General features: G+C 54.0%; 1 protein-coding gene across 4 annotated transcripts in view; it reads left to right on the top strand.

The window, feature by feature from the left end:
* Positions 1-21901, top strand: part of CFAP74 (cilia and flagella associated protein 74) — a 77713-nt gene that overhangs the window by 44639 nt on the left and 11173 nt on the right. For all 4 annotated transcript variants that reach the window (XM_067717735.1, XM_067717736.1, XM_067717734.1 and 1 more), the window contains exons 17-24: positions 417-579; positions 8821-8897; positions 9301-9423; positions 16025-16146; positions 18415-18543; positions 18759-18846; positions 19309-19482; positions 20209-20342. In XM_067717735.1, the coding sequence (XP_067573836.1) occupies positions 417-579; positions 8821-8897; positions 9301-9423; positions 16025-16146; positions 18415-18543; positions 18759-18846; positions 19309-19482; positions 20209-20342 (1010 nt within the window). The remainder of the gene's footprint in view (positions 1-416; positions 580-8820; positions 8898-9300; positions 9424-16024; positions 16147-18414; positions 18544-18758; positions 18847-19308; positions 19483-20208; positions 20343-21901) is intronic.

The raw sequence follows: 21901 nt of genomic DNA, 5'->3' as shown, positions 1-21901 counted from the left end.
GGGGAAAGGACTGGGGGCCAGTGACCTCTGGGAAAGGAGCAGAGGTGGGGTTGGGCCGCTCTCAGCCTGCTGGGATCTGAGCTGAAGCCAGGAGAGCTCGGGGCTGGAGCCTGTGGGGGCCCAAGCCCATGTGGGGGAAGAGAAGGTGTCCTGGAGGAACTTGGCTGCGTGCACACATGCAGCAGGCTCTGGGACAGGGCCAAGGCGGAGCCCGCCTGGGCGAGAGGGGCCCTGAGCCCCGGACGAGCCCGGCACGGGTCGCCAGAGAGCGGTTGAGGGGTGCTGTGGGAGCCCGCGGCCCCCAGCCCGGATACGGCCAGGCTCTCAACGTGGCCCTCCCCAGATGGCGGGTGCGGACGGTTGATGGGAAAGGCAAGTGGAAACTGCCAGTAAAGGTGTCACGTTCTCTTTTTCAGAGCAGTAACTTCACATATGAAGACAAGGGTTTTGACAGTAACGTCGCCACCAGTTTTTCCAAGCAGCTGACGGCGGGCAATGAGTCCGTGCCCGCAGATGTGCCGAGCCAGAAGGAGTCTGGAAAACTGGACATAAAGGAGAAGGAGGAGGGGCGCCCCGTAGGTGAGCCGGGCCCGCGACCTGCGCTCAGCACGCAGCCCTGGGCCACCTTGGCCGCAGGGCCCCGAGCCCCAGCCGTTTGACGGGCAGAGGGGCTGGCAGGCCGGGTCGGAGGGCCCCAGAGGGACAGATTCCGGGAGCCACTCCAAGCACGGTTGCGTCCGGCGAAGGCCGGTTGTGCCAGTGTGGTACCGGGGGCTGGGCGGCGCAGAGTTTTTCCGGGCTCCAGTTTTAAGTGAGTAAGAAGATATTCATATGCATTTATATATTCAACTACATACTGGTTATGGAGTGGATTAAAATTCGCATCCACATTTAAGCTAACAGAAGACTTAAAGGAAATGCTTTGGACCACCAGGCTGGCCACAGGGGAGCTGCCCTCCTCCCTGCCCTTGGTGGGACATCTGAGGAGCCCTGCCTGGCGGAGGGAGGGAGGGGATGGGGAAGGGGCCGGGGGCTCTTCTGATGGGGTCGCTGAAGGCCCCAGGCTGGCTCCGTCCGGAAGTCAAGTGCGTGTAACACGTGAGGACAGTTTAAAGAAGAGCCAGGAAGTCGGCAGCCCGAGCCCAGGTGGAGCTTGAGGAGGACGAGGGCCCAGGCGGCCGCGCTCACCAGACACACCGCCTCCCCAGGGGCGTCCCTCTGGCGTTGTCTTCAGTGTTCCCTTGCCTCCCTTTGCCTTTTCCCTCCACGCTCACGGTCAGAAAGGGCTGCATTTCCCCAGCGTCGGAGCCGCGGGAGCACATCCTGAGTTGTCTGGTTGTGTAGCGTTGAGCTCTGTGGGGCGTCCACGTGGACTGGGCGGGGGTCCTCTGCGTAGCGGCTCCTCTCACGAACATGCCTCGGTCACAGGCCACCCCCACCGGCTCACATCAGGGGGACTTCACGGCGCGGGCCGTGCGCGCAGGGGCTCAGGCGGCGTCTCCAAGTGTGTGAGTCTCCCTGGGGCGTGTCTTTGCCGCATCGCGGGGGACGCGCGGCCTCACTCTTATTACTGCGTCTGTTCTTGTCCCGCGTGGCTGCAGCTGGGACTGCGCTACCCAGTGCAGCTGCCACTAGTCACATCTGGCTATTCAGATTTAAATTAACCAAAATTAAGTAATAGGAGAATTTCGTTCCTCCTTCCCAGGAGCCACATTTCAAGAGCTCGCAGCCACCCGCGGCCCGTGGCTGGGTCCCACTGGGCAGCTCCGCGGGTCGGTCTGGAGGCCTGGGAAGGGAGGCTCCCGTCTGCACTGCTCACGCCGCCGGTGAGGTTGCCTGTCTTTCCAGGTGCCTGTTTACCGTTTGTATTTTCTTTTGTATGAAATGCCTGTTCAAGCTTTTCACCCACTTTTCTACGGGGTTGTTTGTCCTTTCTTATTTATTCATAGGAGTTCTTTCCAGATCCTGTATACTTCGCCTTTGTCAGTTAGGAGGTTGCAAATATTGCCTCCAAGTCGAAGTCGTGGCTCGTCCTTTTACTCCCTTTATGATCTCTTTTCTTAAGTCAGAGTTCTTCATTTTATTTTATTTTTCATTTATTCATTTTTTTGGCCGTGCCACGTGGCATGTGGGATCTTAGTTCCCCAACCAGGGATCAAACCCGCACCCCTCGCATTGGAAGTGCAGAGTGTTAACCGCTGGACTGCCAGGGAAGTCCCAAAGTTCTACTTATTTCTTTATTTGGCTGCGCCGGGTCTTACGTGCGGCACGCAGGATCTTCGTTGCGGCATGAGGGATCTTTAGTTGCGTCATGCTAACTCTTAGTTGAGGCATGCGTGCGGGCTCTAGTTCCCTGACCAGGGATTGAACCCAGGCCCCGTGCATTGGGAGCAAAGAGTCTTAACCGCTGGACCACCGGGGAAGTCCCGGAAGTCCCAAAGTTCTTAATTTTAATGTTTAAATCTACCCATCATTTCTTTTGAGGTGTGTGCTTTATGCCTTTATGGCAACTTTTCCCCTATCCCAAGGACATAAGACGTGGCTCTTACGTTTGGGTCTGTGGTCCGGCTAATTTCTGTGTGTGATGTGAGGTAGATGCCAAGGCTCTTCTTTTTCCCACGTGTACGTCCCATTGTTCCTGCAAAACAGGTTGAAAATACTTTCCTTTCCCTGGTGGATTGATTTGTTATCTTTGTTGCAAATGGATGGAAGGTGTGGGTGTACTTCTGGACTCTGTATGCGATCGGTTGACCCATTTACCGCTCCTGACCAGCACTGTCCACCTGGATTACTGTAGCTCTAGGGTTAGCCTTGAAGCCACGTAGTGTTAAGTCACCCAACTTTGCTCTTTTTTTTGGCGAGGTATTTGCTTTGGATATTTTAGGTACTTGCATTTCCATATGTTTTCTTTATGTATAAATTTGTTTATTTTATTTTTAATTTATTTTCGGCTGCGTTGGGTCTTCGTTGCTGCGTGCGGGCTTTCTCTAGTTGCATCGAGCGGGGGCTACTCTTTGTTGCAGTGTGCGGCCTTCTCATTGCAGTGGCTTCTCTTGTTGCAGAGCATGGGCTCTAGGCATGCAGGCTCCAGTAGTTGTGGCACTCGGGCTCAGCAGTCGTGGCTTGCAGGCTTAGTTGCTCCGCGGCATGTGGGATCTTCCCAGACCAGGGCTTGAACCCGTGTCCCCCTGCATTGGCAGGCGGATTCTTAACCACTGCGCCACCAGGGAAGCCCCTGGGGGGCTGTTGATAAACGTTGGTGTGAACGTGGGATGCAGGGGTGCATGGGACCCCTGCCTCGGTATTTTTCTAATACTCCAGGAAAGCATCTTTCAAAAGACCGTTTTTGTAAACTCACACGTGGCTTCAAGACGTACTTTAAATCTACAGTAATCAGGACAGTGTGGTCCAGACAAGGACACATGGATCAGCGGATCAGAACAGAGATTACAAAACGTGGAGAGAGGAGAGACGCTGCGGTGCACACAGATGGTTCTGTTCCCAGGGGGACAGAGGGTGAGTGGGTAGGGCTCCCTCCTCACCTCCTCTGCCTCCTGTGCTGGCTCAGGGGGTCAGCTGGCCTTGACCCCCAGCACCACACGTCAGGAGGAGCCACCTTCCGAGTGGAGTTTGGGCCACCCCCCACGGGAGGTTCGTGGGGGTCCTCACATCAGCTGTGCAGCTCCCAGCGTGGGCCCCTGAGACCTGCTGGCCCAGAACCTTCCCCACGGCTGCAGCATGGGGCGTGGCAGGAGTGCTCAGAGCAAAGGGTCTGCCTCAGAGGGCTGCACACGTGGCGGACAAGTACATCACGAGTATGAGCTGCCCCAGAGCAGAGCAGCAAGGAAGCAGCAGCGTGGGCCCCTTGCCCTTTAAAGGTGGCGAGGGGGTCACCTTGATGGTTGAAAACCATCAGCCAGGACGTCCCTGGTGGCGCAGCGGCTAAGAATCCGCCTGCCAATGCAGGGGACACGGGTACGAGCCCTGGTCCGGGAAGATCCCACATGCCACAGAGCAACTAAGCCTGTGGGCCACAAGTACTGAGCCTGCGCTCTAGAGCCAGCGAGCCACAACTACTGAGCCTGCATGCCACAACTACTGAAGCCCACGTGCCTAGATCCCGTTCTCGGCAACAAGAGAAGCCACCGCAATGAGAAGCCCGCGCACTGCAACAAAGAGTAGCCCCCACTCGATGCAACTAGAGAAAGCCCGCGCGCAGCAACAAAGACCCAGTGCAGCCAAAAATAAATAAATAAATCAATTTATTTTTTTTAAAAAAAAGAAGAAAACCATCAGCCAGTTCCGTGTGGGTCTGCAGCCTGGACCTGTGACCCCGTGCTGTCTCCAGCCGAGACTTTAGGGGAAAGTGGTCCCAGGTTGGAAGAGCTTCGGGGCCCAGCCACACAAAGGCCAACCCTCTCTGGAGAAGTGCAGCTTCAGCTCAGAACTCAAGGAGCTCCACAGGTAAAGTGCCAGGAAGCACGTGCTCACAGTCAAAACCTCCTCTGCCTCTTCATTACGATACTAGCAGATGGATCCAGCAGGATGTGAGAAAGGATAATACATCATAAGCAAGCGGGGTCTGTCCTCCGAACACAAGGCTGGTTCAGCATTCAAAAATCATCCAATATTGGGCTTCCCTGGTGGCGCAGTGGTTGCGAGGCCGCCTGCCGATACAGGGGACACGGGTTCATGCCCCGGTCCGGGAAGATCCCACATGCCGCAGAGCTGCTAGGCCCGTGAGCCATGGCCGCTGAGCCTGCGCGTCTGGAGCCTGTGCTCCGCAAAAAAAAAAAGAAAAATCATCCAATATTATTCACCATATCAACAGAAGAAAGAAGAAAAAACATTATGATCGTCTTAACAGATGGAGAAAAAGCTTTTGACAAAATTCCACATCCATTTGTGATGGAAGATCTCAGTGAACTAGGAGTAGAAGAAAATTTCCTCAACCTGATGATGGGCATCTTTGAAAAACAAGAAACAAAAACTAAACCTGGGCTTCCCTGGTGGCACAGTGGTTGAGAGTCCGCCTGCCGATGCAGGGGACACGGGTTCATGCCCCGGTCCAGGAGGATCCCACATGCCGCGGAGCGGCTGGGCCCGTGAGCCATGGCCGCTGGGCCTGCGCGTCCGGAGCCTGTGCTCTGCAACGGGAGAGGCCACAGCAGTGAGAGGCCCGCGTACCGCAAAAAAAGAAAAAGATAAGCCACTGACTGTCAGAAAATATTACCAAATCACTGACCTGATAAAGAACAGATCCAAGTAAGTCAGAAAGAGAAAGACAAATACTGTATGCTGACACATATATACGGAATTTAAGAAAAAAAAATGTCATGAAGAACCTAAGGGTAAGACAGGAATAAAGACACAGACCTACTAGAGAATGGACTTGAGGATATGGGGAGGGGGAAGGGTAAGCTGTGGCAAAGCGAGAGAGAGGCATGGACATATACACACTACCAAACGTAAGGTAGAGAGCTAGTGGGAAGCAGCCGCATGGCACAGGGAGATCAGCTCGGTGCTTTGTGACCGCCTGGAGGGCTGGGATGGGGAGGGTGGGAGGGAGGGAGACGCAAGAGGGAGGGGATATGGGAACGTATGTACATGTATAGCTGATTCACTTTGCTATAAAGCAGAAAGTAACACACCATTGTAAAGCAATTATACTCCAGTAAAGATGTAAAAAAAAACAAAAAAGAACAGATCCAAAATGTATAAAGAACTTTGAAACCTCAATTAGAAAACAAATAACCCAGTTTTCAAACGGGCAAATGACTTGAACAGACACTTGACCAAAGAAGATGTGTAGATGGCAAGTAAGCACATGAAAAGACGCGACAACAGTAGACAGACGGAAAAACAAATTAGAACCACGATGGGCCGTCACTACACGCCTGTTAGAAGGGCGAGATTAAACCCCAGCCCCTGACAGGAGCAAGTGCTGGTGAGGGGCTGCCGTGACTCTCGTCCGTTGCTGCTGGGAGTGCGCAGTGGTGTAGCCACTGTGGAGAGCAGTTCAGCAATTTCTTATAAAGTCGAACAAACCCCGTACAACCCAGAAACCCCACTCCTAGGTACTTACCCAAAGAAATGAAAACTAAATTCGAACAGAAACCTGCATGTGAATTCACGTAGAGGGATTCTTTGGGATTGCCGACGTCTGCTGACTGGTGAGTGGATAAACAACCTGGCACCCCTCTGCTCTGCAGCGCTACTCAGCAATGAAAAGGAATGAACTGGGGACCCACACGCAACACGGATGCACCTCACGACATCACACTAATGAAAAACGTCAGACGCAGAAAACTGCAAACCATGTGATTCCATTTATGTGTCATTCTGGAAAAGGCAAAACTGTAGGGACAGAACACAGACCAGTGGTTGCCAGGAGCCAGGGAGGGATTGACTACTAAGGGGCACAGGGAGAGCTGGGCTGGGAGGTGATGGAAACGTTCTGTATCTTGATTGTGGTGGGGGATACACCCTGTATGCATTTGTCAAAGCTTTCAGAAGTTTACACTAAAAAAAAGAAATGGGAGAGAAATCCCTCAACACAAACGACAGAGAGAATTATGATCTTGCATGCTTCAGATATATGATCAGACATTGAAAATAATACTTTGAAAAATATCACAAAGGAATAAGATCAAGTAGAATTGAAATGAGGGACTTCCCTGGTGGCGCACTGGTTAAGAATCTGCCTGCCAATGCAGGGGACATGGGTTCGAGACCTGGTCCGGGAAGATCCCACGTGCCGTGGAGCAACTAAGCCCGTGCGCCACAACTAGTGAGCCTGTACTCTAGAGCCTGTGCTCTGCAACAAGAGAAGCCACCGCAATGAGATGTCCGCGCACCCCAGCAAAGAGTAGCCCCGCTCGCCACAACTAAAGAAAGCCCGCGCTCAGCAACGAAGACCCAACACAACCAAAAATAAATAAGTTAATTTAAAAAAAAAAATAAAATGAACCAAATAAAACTTCTAGCAGTAAGAATATGATCACTGAAAACAAACAAAACCCCAATCACTGGGTTAAACTGTGGATTAGACACTGCTGAAGAGACAATTAGGGAACTAGAAGATAGAGATGGAAACATGAAAGAAGCAGTACAACACGTGTACTGTTGAGGATGAGTAAGGAGCGACTTGTCCGTTGGAATCAGGAAAAGACAGTATTTAAAGAGCTACTTGCTGAGAATGTTCTAAAATGTCGAAATGCCTCTAACTCCAGGAAGTGAGTACATATCCACTCTGTGACTGATGGAACAGAATGGACACGTGGAGCAGATACACTGCACACATGATTAATGAAAGTCTTCCTAATCGTTAACAAGCCGATTCTAGAATTAGTGGAAGCGCACCGTATTCCCAGCAAACTGACCAACACGATTCCACCCTGGGTCACCAAGGGACCCCAGCCAGCATCCATGCAAGATGAAGCAGCTGACCCCAGGGTCTGGCCTGGACTCAGGGCATAGGGGAGGACCCCGTGGGCCCATGGCTGGGCTCTCACCGAGGTAACTCCTGAAGCAGACAAGGACATAAACAGTGGGGTGGTGGGAGCCAACTGGCCCACTCGCCCCCACCCAACCTGGTGACAGTCATAGCTGCTGGCTGCATGAGAAGTCTGCCACATTGGAGGAGCCAGAACTTGGGGCCTCCGCCTTTACAACCCCAGGCCCCAGAAATGGTGCATACCGCCCTGTGGTAGCCTGGGGCGGGCCGCAGCAGTGCACCTGGGGTCTCCACAGGGCCAGGCTGGCAGCCCAGCTGGGGAAGGACTCAGAAAGGACGCTGACCTTCACCTCTCCTATCAAACTGGGTCTGTTCACTTGCAAAGTCAACAGGAAGACCTTCTCAGATGAGAGGAAACAGGGTCTACCCTTCCTGATGGATGGCCTGCCATTCTTGGGGTGCCCCCCCAAATCCCGAGGGGCGGGCCGGGATCCATGGCCCACCAGTGGGGAAGAGATGTTCAAAACATGCAGGCAACGTGCACACAGACAAGGCTAAATGAGTGTGAAAATGAGGCTGCGAACATGTTATCATCACCTGAAAGTGGACACTGTTACATTTCCAGGGCCCAGCAGCCCCTCGGGCTCCGGTGGGTCCCTGGGAAATGGCTGACCCCCTCCCCACGCCCCACCCTGGCCCAGCCCTGACACGGCACCCTGCTGTTTCCTCCTCTTCATACAAACCCCCTTGAGCCCACTTTCCACTCCTCCTGCTTTGAAGTGAAGCCCCAGATGGTCCACTGCTCGGCCATCCCCTCTCCAGTGCGCTGCTCTCAGGCCACTGCACCCACCGGGCCGCCCTGGGGCCAGCATCCTTCACCCACCCCCTTCCCTGCGCTGGGGCTTTGGGCAACTAGGGACCCTCTCCCGCCCCAGCCTCCTGCTCCAGAGGTCGCAGTGCCCACTGTCCAAGTGGCCTGGGGCTTGAGCTGGGGGTCCCCGAGTTCCCGAGGTCCCTGACCAGGAGATGGCCACGGGGGGAGGGGGTCTGCGGGGGCACATCCATGCAAACCTGGGGCCACAATGATAGCCTCCTGTGGCCCCTAGCCCTGGGAAAGGGTGGGGTTGCTGGAGATGGTATTGTCAGGAGGAGCTGTCTGCGCAGGAGGGCTGGGGTGGCCCCCACGAGCCCCAGAACAGCACCTGGTCTGGGAGAGGGAGGGGGCCGGATGGTGCCCTAGCGCCCCAGCTCCCCCTCGGGCCTCACGGCCCCGGGAGGCCAGGTTGGGGGTGGCCACGCCCCGGGTGTGGCAGAACTGCCCAGCCATGCCTGGCCAGCCTCACACCTGGACCTTTCTCTTCCAGAATCAGAGGGAGTGACCTCGACCACCATCGTGACTGTACCTCCCAACGAGGAACAGACGGAGTTCTCACTGGGAGAGGTCAGGCCCACCTTCTTCCGGCCCCCAGGGTGGTCTGTCCATCTGACCAGAGCCGGACTAGACTAGTCTGGCCGCTGGACTCACCTCCTCTGGGCAGTTAGCTGTCTCAGCCGGTGTCCGGCTGCCCCGTCTCAGGCTGGGGCCGGGCGGGTCCAGAGCCGCAGAGGCAGGGCCCTGGGTACCCCTAGTCCAGCTCAGAGGAGACACCAATGCAGGGCCTTCCCAGCCAGAGCGTGGGGGCTGTGCATGTGTGTGCAAGGACCGTGTCATCAGAAGAGCGAGTGCACACATGGGGGCTGCCACCACTCGCCCCCGCAGTGACCCGGCTGTGGTGAGGCCACGGGAGACACCATGACGGGAACGTGAAGGCTGAGCGGCCCTGCCTACCTCTCTTGCCGTGCAGATAACAGAGGGGGAGATTGGCCCCTTCAGCACCATCAAAGTGCCCGTCATCTTCACCCCGATTGTCCCGGGAACGGTCTCCACCAGGTTCAAGGTCGTGTTTAAGAATCAGCAGTGCCCGACTGTGAGTATCCTGCTGCTCCCTGGGCACGGGGTCCCCGCCCTCTGCGTCCCTCCACCACGACCACGTGAGGCTGCTGCCCGCACTGCCCACGCTTGCATGGCTAGTCAGTGACACACATGGCTAACAACATAGCCAACACATGCGCACCTGTGAACACACATGCACACACACACACACACACACACACACACACACACACACACCTTGCACTTAATCACTAGGGATGTCTTTCTTAATTTCCCAGTAATTAAAATTTGTCATCATTACTTTTTAGATTTATTTATTTATAAGTTTATTAGGTTGAATTATGCTCAGACAATATAATCTGCAAAGTCTTTTTTTTAATTTGTTAGTTTTCTTTGTGGCCAAGGGCAAGATTGATTTTATAAGTATGAAATGTGCATATGAAGAAAGTGTACTTAGTGTCTGTAAACAGATTTATTAGCTGGATTAGTCACATTATTCATACCCCTCCGTGGGTTTTTTTTTTTCAAGTCATTTGCCAATTTTTCTATTGTATTTTGTTTCTTACTAGGATTCTGAGTTTGTGGAGGTATTTTTTTTAGTTACAGGTGTACAGCATAGTGATTCAAAAATTCTATAGAGTATATTCCATTTAAAGCCATTATAGGGAGTTCCCCGGTGGTCCAGGGTACGACTCAGCACTTTCACTGCTGTGGGCCTGGGTTCAGTCCCTGGTCGGGGAACTAAGATCCCCCAAGCCGCGCAGCGCAGCCAAAAAAAAAGAAAATAGTTATGCAGTTCAGTTATAGTCCCCGTGCTGTCCCGTATATCCTCGCAGCTTATCTATGTTTTAAAATATTTATTTATTTATTTATTTGGCTGCGCTGGGTCTTAGTTGTGCCGTGCGGGATCTTTTAGTTGCGGCATGCGGGATCTAGTTCTCAGACCAGGGATCGAATCTGGGCCCCCTGCGTTGGGAGGGCAGAGTCTTAGCCACTGGACCACCAGGGAAGTCCCTGTAGCTTATCTATTTTATACATAGTAGTTTGTGTCCCTTAATCCTGTACCCCTATCTTGCCCCTCCCCGACCCTTCTCCCCACTGGTACCCACTAGTTTGTCCTTTATATCTGTGTGTCTGTTTCTGTTTTGTTATATTCATTCAGTTGTTTTATTTTCTAGATTCCACATATAAGTGATAACATACAGTGTTTGTCTTTCTCTGTCTGACTTACTTCACTAAGCATGATACCCTCTAGGTCCATCCATGTGGCTGCAAACGTCACGGTTTCATTCTTTTCATGGCTGAGTAGTATTCTGTTGTATATATGCACCATGTCTTCTTCATCCATTCCTCTGTTGATGGACACCTAGGTTGCTTCCGTATCTTAGCTATTGTAAATAATGCTGCCATGAACATTGGGGTGCATATATCTTTTCAAATTAGTGTTTTTGTTTCTTGCAGATGTATACCCAAGAGTGGAATTGCTGGGTCATATGGTAGTTATATTTTTAGCTTTTTGAGGAATTTCCATACTGTCTTACACAGCGGTTGCACCAGTTTACATTCCCACCAGCAGTGCCTGAGGGCTCCCTTTTCTCCACATCCTCTCCAACGCTTGTTATTTGTAGACTTTTTGATGAAAGCCATTCTGACAGGTGTGAGGTGATATCTCACTGTGGCTTTGATTTGGATCTCCCTGATGGTTGTCAATGCTGAGGGTCTTTTTATGTGCCTGTTGACCATGTGCATGTCCTCTTTGGAAGCATGTCTATTCAGGTCTTCTACTCATTTTTTTAAACTTGTTTATTTTTTATTTTTTTGGCCATGCCACACAGCATGCGGGATCTTAGTTCCCTGACCAGGGATCAAACCCGGGCTCCCTGCAGTGGAAGCGTGGATTCCTAACCACTGGAGCACCAGGGAATTCCCTTCTGCTCATTTTTTAATTAGGTCGTTTGTTTTTTGATATTGGGTTGTATGAGCTGTTATATATATTTTGGATATTAATCCCTTATCATTCATATCATTTGCAAATATTTTCTCCCATTCAGTAGGTTGTCTTTTCAATTTTGTCAGTGGTTTCTTTCACTGCACAAAAGCTTTTATGTTTAATTAGGTCCCATTTGTTTATTTTTGCTTTTGTTTCCTTTGCCTTGGGAGACAGATCCAAAAAAATACTGCTACAATTTATGTCCAAGAGTGTCCTGCCTACACTTTCCTCTAAGAGTTTATAGCTTCCGGTCTTACATTTAGGTCTTCAATACATTTTGAGTGTATTTTTGTGTATGGTGTTAGAGAATGTTCTAATTTCATTCTTTTACATGTAACTGTCCAGTTTTCCCAGCACCACTTGTTGAAGAGATTGTCTTTTCTCCATTGTATGTTCTTTCATCCTTTGTCATAGATTAGGTGACCATAAGTGCATGGGTTTATCTCTGGGCTCTCTTTCCTGTTTCATTGATCTATGTGTCTGTTTTTGTGCCAGTACCATGCAGTTTTGATGCTTGTAGCTTTGCAGTATAGTCTGGAGTTCAGGGAGGATGATTCCCCCAGCTTTGTTCTTCTTTGTCAAGATGCTTTGGCTTCCCTCCATGTTCCTTCCACACATCTATGTTCCCTTATGACCCGATCTTTGACAAGTTCTCCTTACACTTTTTTTTTTTAACATCTTTATTGGAGTATAACTGCTTTACAATGGTGTGTTAGTTTCTGCTTCATAACAAAGTGAATCAGCTATACATACACATATATCCCCATATCTCCTCCCTCTTGTGTCTCCCTCCCACCCTCCCTATCCCACCCCTCTAGGTACTCACAAAGCACCGAGCTGATCTCCCTGTGCTATGCAGCTGCTTCCCACTAGCTATCTATTTTACATTTGGTAGTGTATATATGTCCATGCAACTCTCTCACTTCGTCCTAGCTTACCCTTCCCCCTCCCCGTGTCCTCAAGTCCATTCTCTAAGTCTGCGTCTTTATTCCTGTCCTGCCCCTAGGTTCTTCAGATCCATTTCTTTCCTTTTTTTTTTTTAGATTCCATAAATATGTGTTAGCATACGATATTTGTTTTTCTCTTTCTGACTTAATTCACTCTGTATGACAGTCTCTAGGTCCATCCACCTCACTACAAATAACTCAGTTTTGTTCCTTTTTATGGCTGAGTAATATTCCATTGTATACATGTGCCGCATCATCTTTATGCATACATCCGACAATGGACTCTTAGGTTGTTTCCATTTCCTGGCTATTGTTAGTAGAGCTGCAATGAACATTTTGGTAAAGGACTCTTTTTGAATTATGGTTTTCTCAGGGTATGTGCCCAATAGTGGGATTGCTGGGTCGTATGGTAGTTCTATTTTTATTTTTTTAAGGAACCTCCATACTGCTCTCCATAGTGGCTGTACCAATTCCCATTCCCACCAGCAGTGCGAGAGGTCTCCTTACACTTCTAACAGAGGGCTCTGTTCAGCTGCTTTATTGTTTCACACATGAGGGTTTATAGTCGTTTTCTTATCGTGAATTGTGCCTTTCACCAGAACCAAACATCCCCCTCCATCCTGCTGCTCATGGCACCTCTATATCCAGCTGATCCCACAATAACGACAGGGCCACTCCTGCTTTCCTCTGCTTCACCTTCACCTCATATCCCTTTGTCCTCCCCCCCGCCCCGGCCGATATTTATCCCTTTTTAATGGCTTCACGTGTCTTTTAAGGAGCCAGGTTTTGTCTGTGGACCCAGACTAATGTTGCCTGCCTTTAGGGGAGAATCCAGTGCATTTGCAGCATAATATTGACACACTTTGTTTTACCACTTCCATTAGATCTGTCTACTATTCATTTTATCATACTGTTTCCTCACTTTCAGTTTTCTTGTTTTCATTGGTTTGATCAAGTTGCTACTTATTCCTTTTTTCCCTGTTATTTGGAAATTCTACTTTCATTCAATGAACGGTCCCCTCCCCTTTCCCAGCCCTTAAATCCCACATGACTTTCTATTTCTTTTTTATAATTTTTTTTTTTTTTTGGCTGCATTGGGTCTTTTGTGGGCTTTCTCTAGCTGTGGCGAGCGGAGGCTACTCTTCGTTGCGGTGCGTGGGCTTCTCATTGCAGTGACTTCTCTTGTTGCGGAGCACAGGCTCTAGGCATGCAGGCTTCAGCAGTTGTGGCACACAGGCTCAGTAACTGTGGCTCACGGGCTCTAGAGTGCAGGCTCAGTAGTTGTGGCACACGGGCTTAGCTGATCCATGGCATGTGGGATCTTCCCAGACCAGGACTCAAACCCATGTCCCCTGCAGGCAGGCAAATTCTTAACCCCTGTGCCACCAGGGAAGCCCTGACTTTCTATTTTTTAAGTGCAAGAGGACCATCCTCCAAGATGGATAGTACCCCAGCAGTTCACTCCACCACCACTTCCTTATGACCAAAATAAGACACGATCTTGGGTCCCTTTTATTTATCCTCTTTCTTGGCCTTCGATGTCTCGGTTTCACTTAACTGTCATTAGAATTATTAGCATCTCCTCCGACTCTGCCCCCACTGCCTCAGGAGTTCTGACCCAACACCGTGGTCCACGATTCCAGGCAGGTGGCCATGTCCAGGTGTGACCGTTTGATGATTCTGTGCTCACCACACTCTCCTCTCCTCTCGCCATCAGCAGTCTCTGCTCTGGTGTGTTTTCCATATAGGAACGAGTCTGTCAGGGGCCAGGGATTTGAGACACAATATTCATTTATTTGTAACGGAAACCCCAAGGAATAGGCCATACCCTACAATACCCCACAATGTACCATAATACTCACACTGTTCCCACATGTCCACAGTAACCATGGAGTCCCACAGTTCCCCGCGGTAGCCCCATAGGTCCCCACAGAGCCCCTGCTGTGGTGTCAGGAAGGAACAGGGACCAGACCTGGGTAACTGAGCACTTGGAGAGGATGGCCTGGCTGGGGCTGTGACCTCGGGTCAAGGACGCTCCAGCCCACGGGGGCCCTGCCAGGCGAGCCGGGGCAGTGAACGCCCTGACCACTCTCCTACCCCACCTCCTCACCCGGGTGTGGTACACACGCAGCCCCTGGGGTGGCTCCTGGCCTCCAGGGGTGAACGGGGTCTGGATTCCCATCCTGCCCGCCTGCTTTCCTGAGGTGGGTCCCTCGTGACATGTGCTGGGTTCTGCCGGCCTGTGGACCCCTCCCTTCCAGGGGTGTGAGGACGCTGCCCACTGTCTCCGCGTGAGGATGGCCCCAGCGCAGGCTGGCCTTTCGTTTCCGTGTCTGTGCCTTTCTTACCCTCCCTGGCTGGCTCCTCCGTAGACGGGGCCTTCCTGTGCCGACCACCCCGTCTGCTTCACGGACGCCTGTCCCCCGGCCTTGTGTGTCACGTGTCACCGCACGTGTCCGCCTGCTCGCCTGGCCCTGATTCAGGTGCCGGCGGGACCAGTGTCTTTGTGACCTGCCTGGCCGTGAGGTCAGGACGCTGCTCCGGGCCTCAGCGCCTCTCGGCAGCAGCCCCCCCGCCCCCCTCGGTGGACCACCGTTCACCTGCTGTCACCACTGCCTTTGAGTGGGGTGGCCGTGCTTCTCCTCAGACCCCCTCCTGACTCTCCCGACTGCTCCGTCTCTCTGGACTCTCCCGGCTGCTCCGTCTCTCTGGCCTCTCCCGGCTGCCCCGTCTCTCTGGCCGCGCTTTCCTTTTATTCCGTCCATCTTGTCTCTGGCCCTGGAGGTGGGTTGTATGTTTCAGTGACCCTGCGGCCTCGGATCTGGCGCTGGTGTGTTCTAAGGTCACAGTCCTGCAGGTGGTAGAAAGGGAAGCCCTCCACCCAGTTGTGTGGGCTGGTGGTCACTGTTCCTGCCTGAGGGGGCCTGCTGTGCACAGGCTCTCTCTGCAGGACATCCTGGTCTGACTGCAGGAAGCCGACGCCAGGGTCCGAGGTGGGGAGAAGCACGTGCCTACTGGGCCCTTCGCGAGCCCTGAGCTTCCGTTTGTATCAGCTGCGTGTACTGCCTGTGTGATGCATGAGTCTGCAGTAAAACGGCTGTTGGTTTTTTCGATAAATTTATTTGTTTTTTTATTTTTGGCCGTATTTTTGGGTCTTCGTTGCTCCACACGGCTTCCTCTAGTTGCGGCGAGCGGGAGCTACTCTTCGTTGCAGTGCGCGGGCTCTAGGCGTGAGGGCTTCAGTAGTTGTGGCTCGCGGACCCTAGAGCACAGGCTCAGTAGTTGGGGCGCACGGGCTTAGTTGCTCCGCGGCATGTGGGATCTTCCCGGACCAGGGCTCGAACCCATGTCCCCGGCATTGGCAGGCGGATTCTTAACCACTGCACCACCAGGGAAGTCCAGGTTTTTTTAAACAGCTAAAAATGTTGATATTTATGAAGCTGCGTGGTGGGTACGTGACAATCCATCGTACCATTCTATCTTTTTATGTTTAAAAAATTTGAAAATAAAAAGGATTGTTTAAATTATATGATGTAAAAAGTGCCATGATCCCCAAAACATGGCCAGTTTGATTATTAACCTTCCAGTTTTTGTGAGAGTCACAAAACACTGCCGCTGAGCTCTGCGTTAGTACTCACGGTCACCGCCTGCTCTGCTGATGGAAATACGTGTTGTCGGATTTTCATGTTCAAATTCAGTTATATTTCAAAGTCGTCGGTGTTGCTATCGACGTGCCAGTCTGGGTGCCAAAGCCCAACGTAGACCTGAAGATCTGCATGTACGACCGGCTGTATCAGGACTCCATCCTCGTCCACACACGGTGAGCCATCGGCGGGGGTGAGGTCACGGACCTCGGGGTGGGGGTCACCTGGGGTTACCCCAAGGGCCCACTGGAACCCCAGGGCTGTCATAGGAGGGAGGCTGGAGCGCCAGAGTCAGACAGAGGTTGGCAGATGCTAGGCTGCTGGCCTTGAAGATGGGACAGGGGCCACGAGCCAAGGGACACGGTGCCTCCAGAAGCTGGAAAAGCCAGGAAACGATTCCCCACGGAGCCTCCCAGGGGACCAGCCCTGCCCGCAGCTGGGCTTCCGCCCCGGGAGACTGTGTCCGGTCCTGACCTCCAGAACCGTGAGAGTAAGGCAGTGTTGTCACCCCTGCGTCTCTGGGGAGCTCGCCCCCAACATGGCCAGGCCAGGCCCCTCTCAGACACAGACAGGGAAGGAGGCGTGTCCTCTGAAGGACCATGGACGGAGCCCCGAGACAAGAAACATGTTTCATTGGCAGTGTTTTGCAAGGGCGTCCGGACACCACAGTTGTCATTTCTTTTTTACCCTCTTTTTAATTTTTAGTGAAATTCAATTACATGGAGAAAAGCAGGCAAATTCTACAGTTAGAGCTTAATGGGTTTTCATTAACCAAACACACCTGCATACCTGGCAGGCTGCTGACACACGGGGCCCCGCTTCCAGCCTGGGGGTCGGGGGGGGGTGGTGATGGGCGGCCTGGGTGGAAATGGACTGGCACGTGCGCCAGCCGCTGGGTCCCTGGGCCTCAGCACTGCAAACATCAGGGGGCCTGTTCTCACCGGGGAGCTGGGAACTCGGGACAGGACTCAGGTGGATTTGTTCAGGAAACTAGGTTTTGCAGGGCTCTGGTCAGTTTACCTCGGGACACAGAGCGTGTCCACTCCCGGGCAGGGTGGTGACGGGGAGCCGGGGGTGGGGGGGGGAGTTGTGCTTTCTCAGCGCCTCCCCAAGGCACAGGCTCGACGTCGTACATTTGAGTGATTTTATTATATTTTTTTAAAGATTTTTTTTAACGTGGACCATTTTTAAAGTCTTTATTGAATTTGTTACAATATTGCTTCTGTTTAATGTTTTGGTTTTTTGGCCGCGAGGCACGTGGGATCCTAGCTCCCCGACCAGGGATCAAACCCGCACCCCTTGCGCTGGAAGGCAAAGTCTTAACCACTGGACCACCAGGGAAGTCCCTGTTGAGTGATTCTAGAATTCAGCATTACTCACTTGGTTAATTTACCGGGTTTACGGACACAGGTGTAGCAAAGGCGCTCGTTCGCAATGACCCTGGTCACATGAACAGCTGCTCAAGGAGGAGCCCAGCCAGCACGGGAACCTGGGCGGGGCTGCTGCCTGCCGAGGGCGGGAGGGCCAGTCTGGGCACATTCCGTGGCAGGGGACACCCAGTGCTGGGTGACACTGGGGCCAGAGGTCACTGAGGGGAGGGGCTTGGTGACACTGGGGGTCAGAGATCAAAGGGGCCCCCTTTTACTCCTCCTCGGCCAGGAGCACCCAGGAGCCCGTGGATCTCCCCGTGGTCCCTGTCTGGCTGTGGGCTCTCCTTGCAGAGGGGCTTAGCCCTCAGGGTGAGGCCCCAGCAGCCACGAGGCAGGCAACAATCACCCCAGGCAGTTAAGGAGGGGCTGGAAGGCCTGGGAGGCTCTGGACCACGGCCCAGGGTTCCCGGGCAGCCCAGGAAAGCCTGGGGCAGCTTGCTCATCACCTTTCTTCCTGGAGACTGGACAGGAGGGGAGGGGCAGCGCACCGATGGGGGCTGTGGCCTGGGGTGGCTAGGATGGGGCGCCCCACGTGGCTGGTTGGGGGCACATCTGGTTTCTCTGGCTGGCCCTGAGTTGAAAACAGGGACAAAACTTGGGGAAACTGCGGTCACTGGCCAAGGCCTGGCTGTCTGGGGACCTCCCGAGCGTCCTGCAGGGCTCGTGCTGGCACGTGCCCACGCCTGGGCGGGGAGGGCAAGACTCTGGGAGGGCCGGCGCCCACGCCCCAGGTCCCTGCACCCAGCACCTGCCCAGCGAGGGTCTTCCCAGAAAACACTAGGTTTCTGAGAACCGACTGGGCGCCTTTCAGTTGCGATGTTTTTATTTGTAAGGATTCCTCAGCAGATGTCACTTCAGGAAAACCTGCCCTTGGCGAGCAGGGCTCTGAAGACTCCCCGACAGTAGGGGGTGGGGGGCATCTGGGAGGGTGTGCCCTGGGCCCTGGGGGGTGGGTACAGGCCAACCCGCAGGGACCAAACGCGGCGTCGCCCGCCCGGCCCTCGGGCGCTGCAGGTCGAAGACCGCCCTGCGCCTACACTTCGAGGTGTGCAAGGGGCTGCAGGGCCACCTGGAGCTCCTGCCCAAGACCGCCTGCATCCAGGCCCTGTCGTCCTACTCGGTGCGGCTCAAGTTCCTGCCCAGGTGCGTGGCGCGGCGGGGTCCCTCCGCCCGGTGGGGGGGACTCTAGGTGAGAGCCGGAAGCTGGCTCGACGCCCACGTCGTGGCTCCTGTGTTTCTTACCTTTTATGTAATTTCTAGCTCTCGTCTGACTTCAAAACACACTCATAGTTCAGCATTTTGTCGTTTCGCAAATATAAAGAAGAAAAGAACGTTCGAGTGCCTCCTGTCTCTTTCAGACGCTCCCTCCCGGAAGATGCCGGGAAGTATTTTGACAAGGAAAGCAGAGTCCTGGAGGCCCCGATGACTATCCGGGTGGCTGACCAGGTCTGTGTGGGGCACTTCTGGGAGCGTGGGCGCCCTTGGGGAGCAGAAGGCATGGGGGAGACGGAGGGAGGGTCTTTGTGGATCGGAGAGAGGCCCCGAGTGCTGTCCAGGGCCGCAGGGCTGTCCCCAGGGCACCCAAACACACACATGTGTACAGTCCACCCCACACGCAGATCCAGGTGCCCAGGAGTGTGCACATCCTCCGTACACACGCCACATGTGAGCACACAATGCACCGCACACGTAGACGCACAGGTGCACACGTGTGTGCACGTGTGCACTCCTGCACCCGCCCGCCCGTGCTGCCCGTCCCAAGCCAGGGGCCAACAGGGAAGGGGTTGTGTCCCTGAAAGGTGCACCGTCGGCCGCCAGCTCACGGCCGGGATGGTGCTGTTCTCATTTTTGGAAACACTTGCGTAAACTGACCTCGGTGACCGGATGCGCTTGCCCTCCGCACTTCAGATCAAACCCGTGGGGTTTACTGTCCACGCCATAGTCACCACCTCGGACCTGGAGCTCAGCCCCTCGGGGGTGGACTTCAGCTACTGCACCATCTACGAGGCCATCAGGACCCAAGTCAGCCTCTGCAACCGCTCCCTCCTGCCCCAGGAGTTTGGGTTCGTCAGGCTCCCCAAGGTGCCTCGTGTGGTCAGAGCGGGAGGTTTGGGGCATGGGCTGCTGCCCAGGGTCCAGGCGCCTGAGCCACTCCCGGACTCCACGCTCACCTCCAGGCACCTCGGCCGGGGCGTCTCTCTGGCCGTCCCTCTCCTCATGCCCGCGGCCCCATCCCCACCTCACGCTGCCTCTCTTGCCCTCTGTCCGCCCGCTGCACCCTCAGGATCCAGAGTCCTCTCCCCACCCTTCCTTCCAGGACTCTTGACGGCCTGGCCCTGCAGGGCGGCCAAGACGAGGCCCAGGCCTGGCTGTCCTCACTCCTCCAGGGCCCCCGCTGCCCGCTCACATATATGCGGACACAGTCACACACACAGACACACACACACACGTGTACATGTGCCTGCAGACACATACACACACTCATATCCACACGTGCTCACGTGCCTGCAGACGCACACTCGCACATACACTCACATACACACAAGTGCTCACATGCAGGCAGACACACACAGACACGCACGCACACCACCCTCTCACACTCATCTGCACACATGATCACATACACAGGGGCTCACACCCATGTAGCACACTTACATGCATCTTACATGCATGTAGCCACACACACGTCCACACTTGCTCACACACTGCCGCACCCCGGCCACACGCATGTCCGTGCCGGCTCCCTGCAGCCCTCCCCAGGAGGTCACTGAGTTTTCGCTTTGGCATCCATGGTCTTCCGTTTGCCAGTTTGTGGACATCCAGCCCAATGATGGGTTCGGGACAATCCTGCCGCTGGAAACTCTGCAACTCGACGTAATCTTTCAGCCCACCAAGGCCAAGGAGTACAACTTCGAGCTCGTCTGCAAGTCAGAGATTAACCGGTGAGCTTGGCAGGAGGGGGGTGCATGGAGGGCCCTGGCAGCCAGCTTGGGAGGAGCCGCCCCTGGCCGTCCAGGCTGACCACAGGGCTGGGCAACAGTGCCGGCCTCAGGAAGCTTAGACCCAGGTCCGTACGCCTGGGATCCAGGCTGCCTTGCAGGCGTGTGTGCTATGCACATGTGTGAGTGCACCTGTGGGCGTGTGTGAGTGTGCAGAGCATCCCCTGGGCACGAGCCCCGCTTGCCCTCATGCACCATGTGATGGCCCAGTCTCTGGACCTCCCTGGCCTCCGTGTCTACGCTGAGAACTGGGGCTAAGAAGGTGCTGGGGAGGGAGAAGTGGACTGGACGTGGAGGGGGTCTGGCACAAGGGCCGGCTCTCGCTACTTGGGATCATCAGCCTCTGGTCTGGAATGTGGTGGGCATCCCGCCCCCGTGGAACCAGCCCTCCTGCCCCTCTCCTTCCCTTCCTCTCCAGTCCCCACCCACAATCCAGCCCGAGCTGCTGTCTGGTCCTGGCTGGGGGCCTGGGCAGCCCTGGGTAAGGTCGGGCTGATGCCCTCCTCCAGCCGGGCACGTGGCCATGGCGGGACAGGCGGGCCCAGGATCTGACACACCTGAGGGAAAACAGGAAGGGGTTCACGGTCGTGACCTTTGGGAGCAAAGTGCAGAGTTAGAACCCGTGGAGGAAACCAGGCACCAGACTCTGCCACCCTGCTGCGTCCCACTGCCCGCCCCTCCCCTCGGACTTAGTGACCCGTCCGTGGGCTGGGACCCTTCTGGGCTTGTTCACAACGCTCTCAGCCTCTGGAAAACAAAGCCCAGGAAAAGAGGGGATTGTGAGACAACCTCAGTGCTCAGGACCTACGGTAGAGGCTCCGTAGATGTTTGCTGATGGAATGTGCGCTTAGCGTTTCTTCAAGAACTATCTACGCATAAATTGAAACTGCCGAACTCAGCCAGGAGCCGTCTTGGGGAGGCTAGGAGAGCTCGAACTGCGAGACCTCAGGGGTTAGAGCAGGGCGTGCGGAGCCCAGAGGAGATAGAGAAATAAATAAATAAATATTTAGGCTTTTTTTTTTTTTTTGCAGTACGCGGGCCTCTCACTGCTGTGGCCTCTCCCGTTGCGGAGCACAGGCTCCGGACGCGCAGGCTCAGCGGCCATGGCTCACGGGCCCAGCCGCTCCGCGGCATGTGGGATCCTCCCGGACCGGGGCACGAACCCGCGTCCCCTGCATCGGCAGGCGGACTCCCAACCACTGCGCCACCAGGGAAGCCCCCCCCCCAAATTTTTTTAAACATGACAGAAAAGGAAACAAAAATGGGCAATAAATAAATAAATATTTTTTTCTTTCTTTTTTTTTTTTTCCCTAGGAAGGCTTTATTTTTCTGCCAGGCAGAAGGGAAGACACAGCAGGCTAGCGCCTCAAGAACAGTGTCCCCCTTCCTTCGCAAAACTGTCGCAGCTGGCATCAGGCAGCCCCCGTAATTGGGTCTTTTTGTCTCTGGGTTATTGGCCTGCGACTTCTTTTCTGAAATGCAAATGCTACGAGGGGTGATCT

Source organism: Pseudorca crassidens, chromosome 2, assembly GCF_039906515.1.
Source record: "Pseudorca crassidens isolate mPseCra1 chromosome 2, mPseCra1.hap1, whole genome shotgun sequence".
Taxonomy (NCBI): domain Eukaryota; kingdom Metazoa; phylum Chordata; class Mammalia; order Artiodactyla; family Delphinidae; genus Pseudorca; species Pseudorca crassidens.
This window is presented reverse-complemented; position numbering and strand designations above follow the sequence as displayed.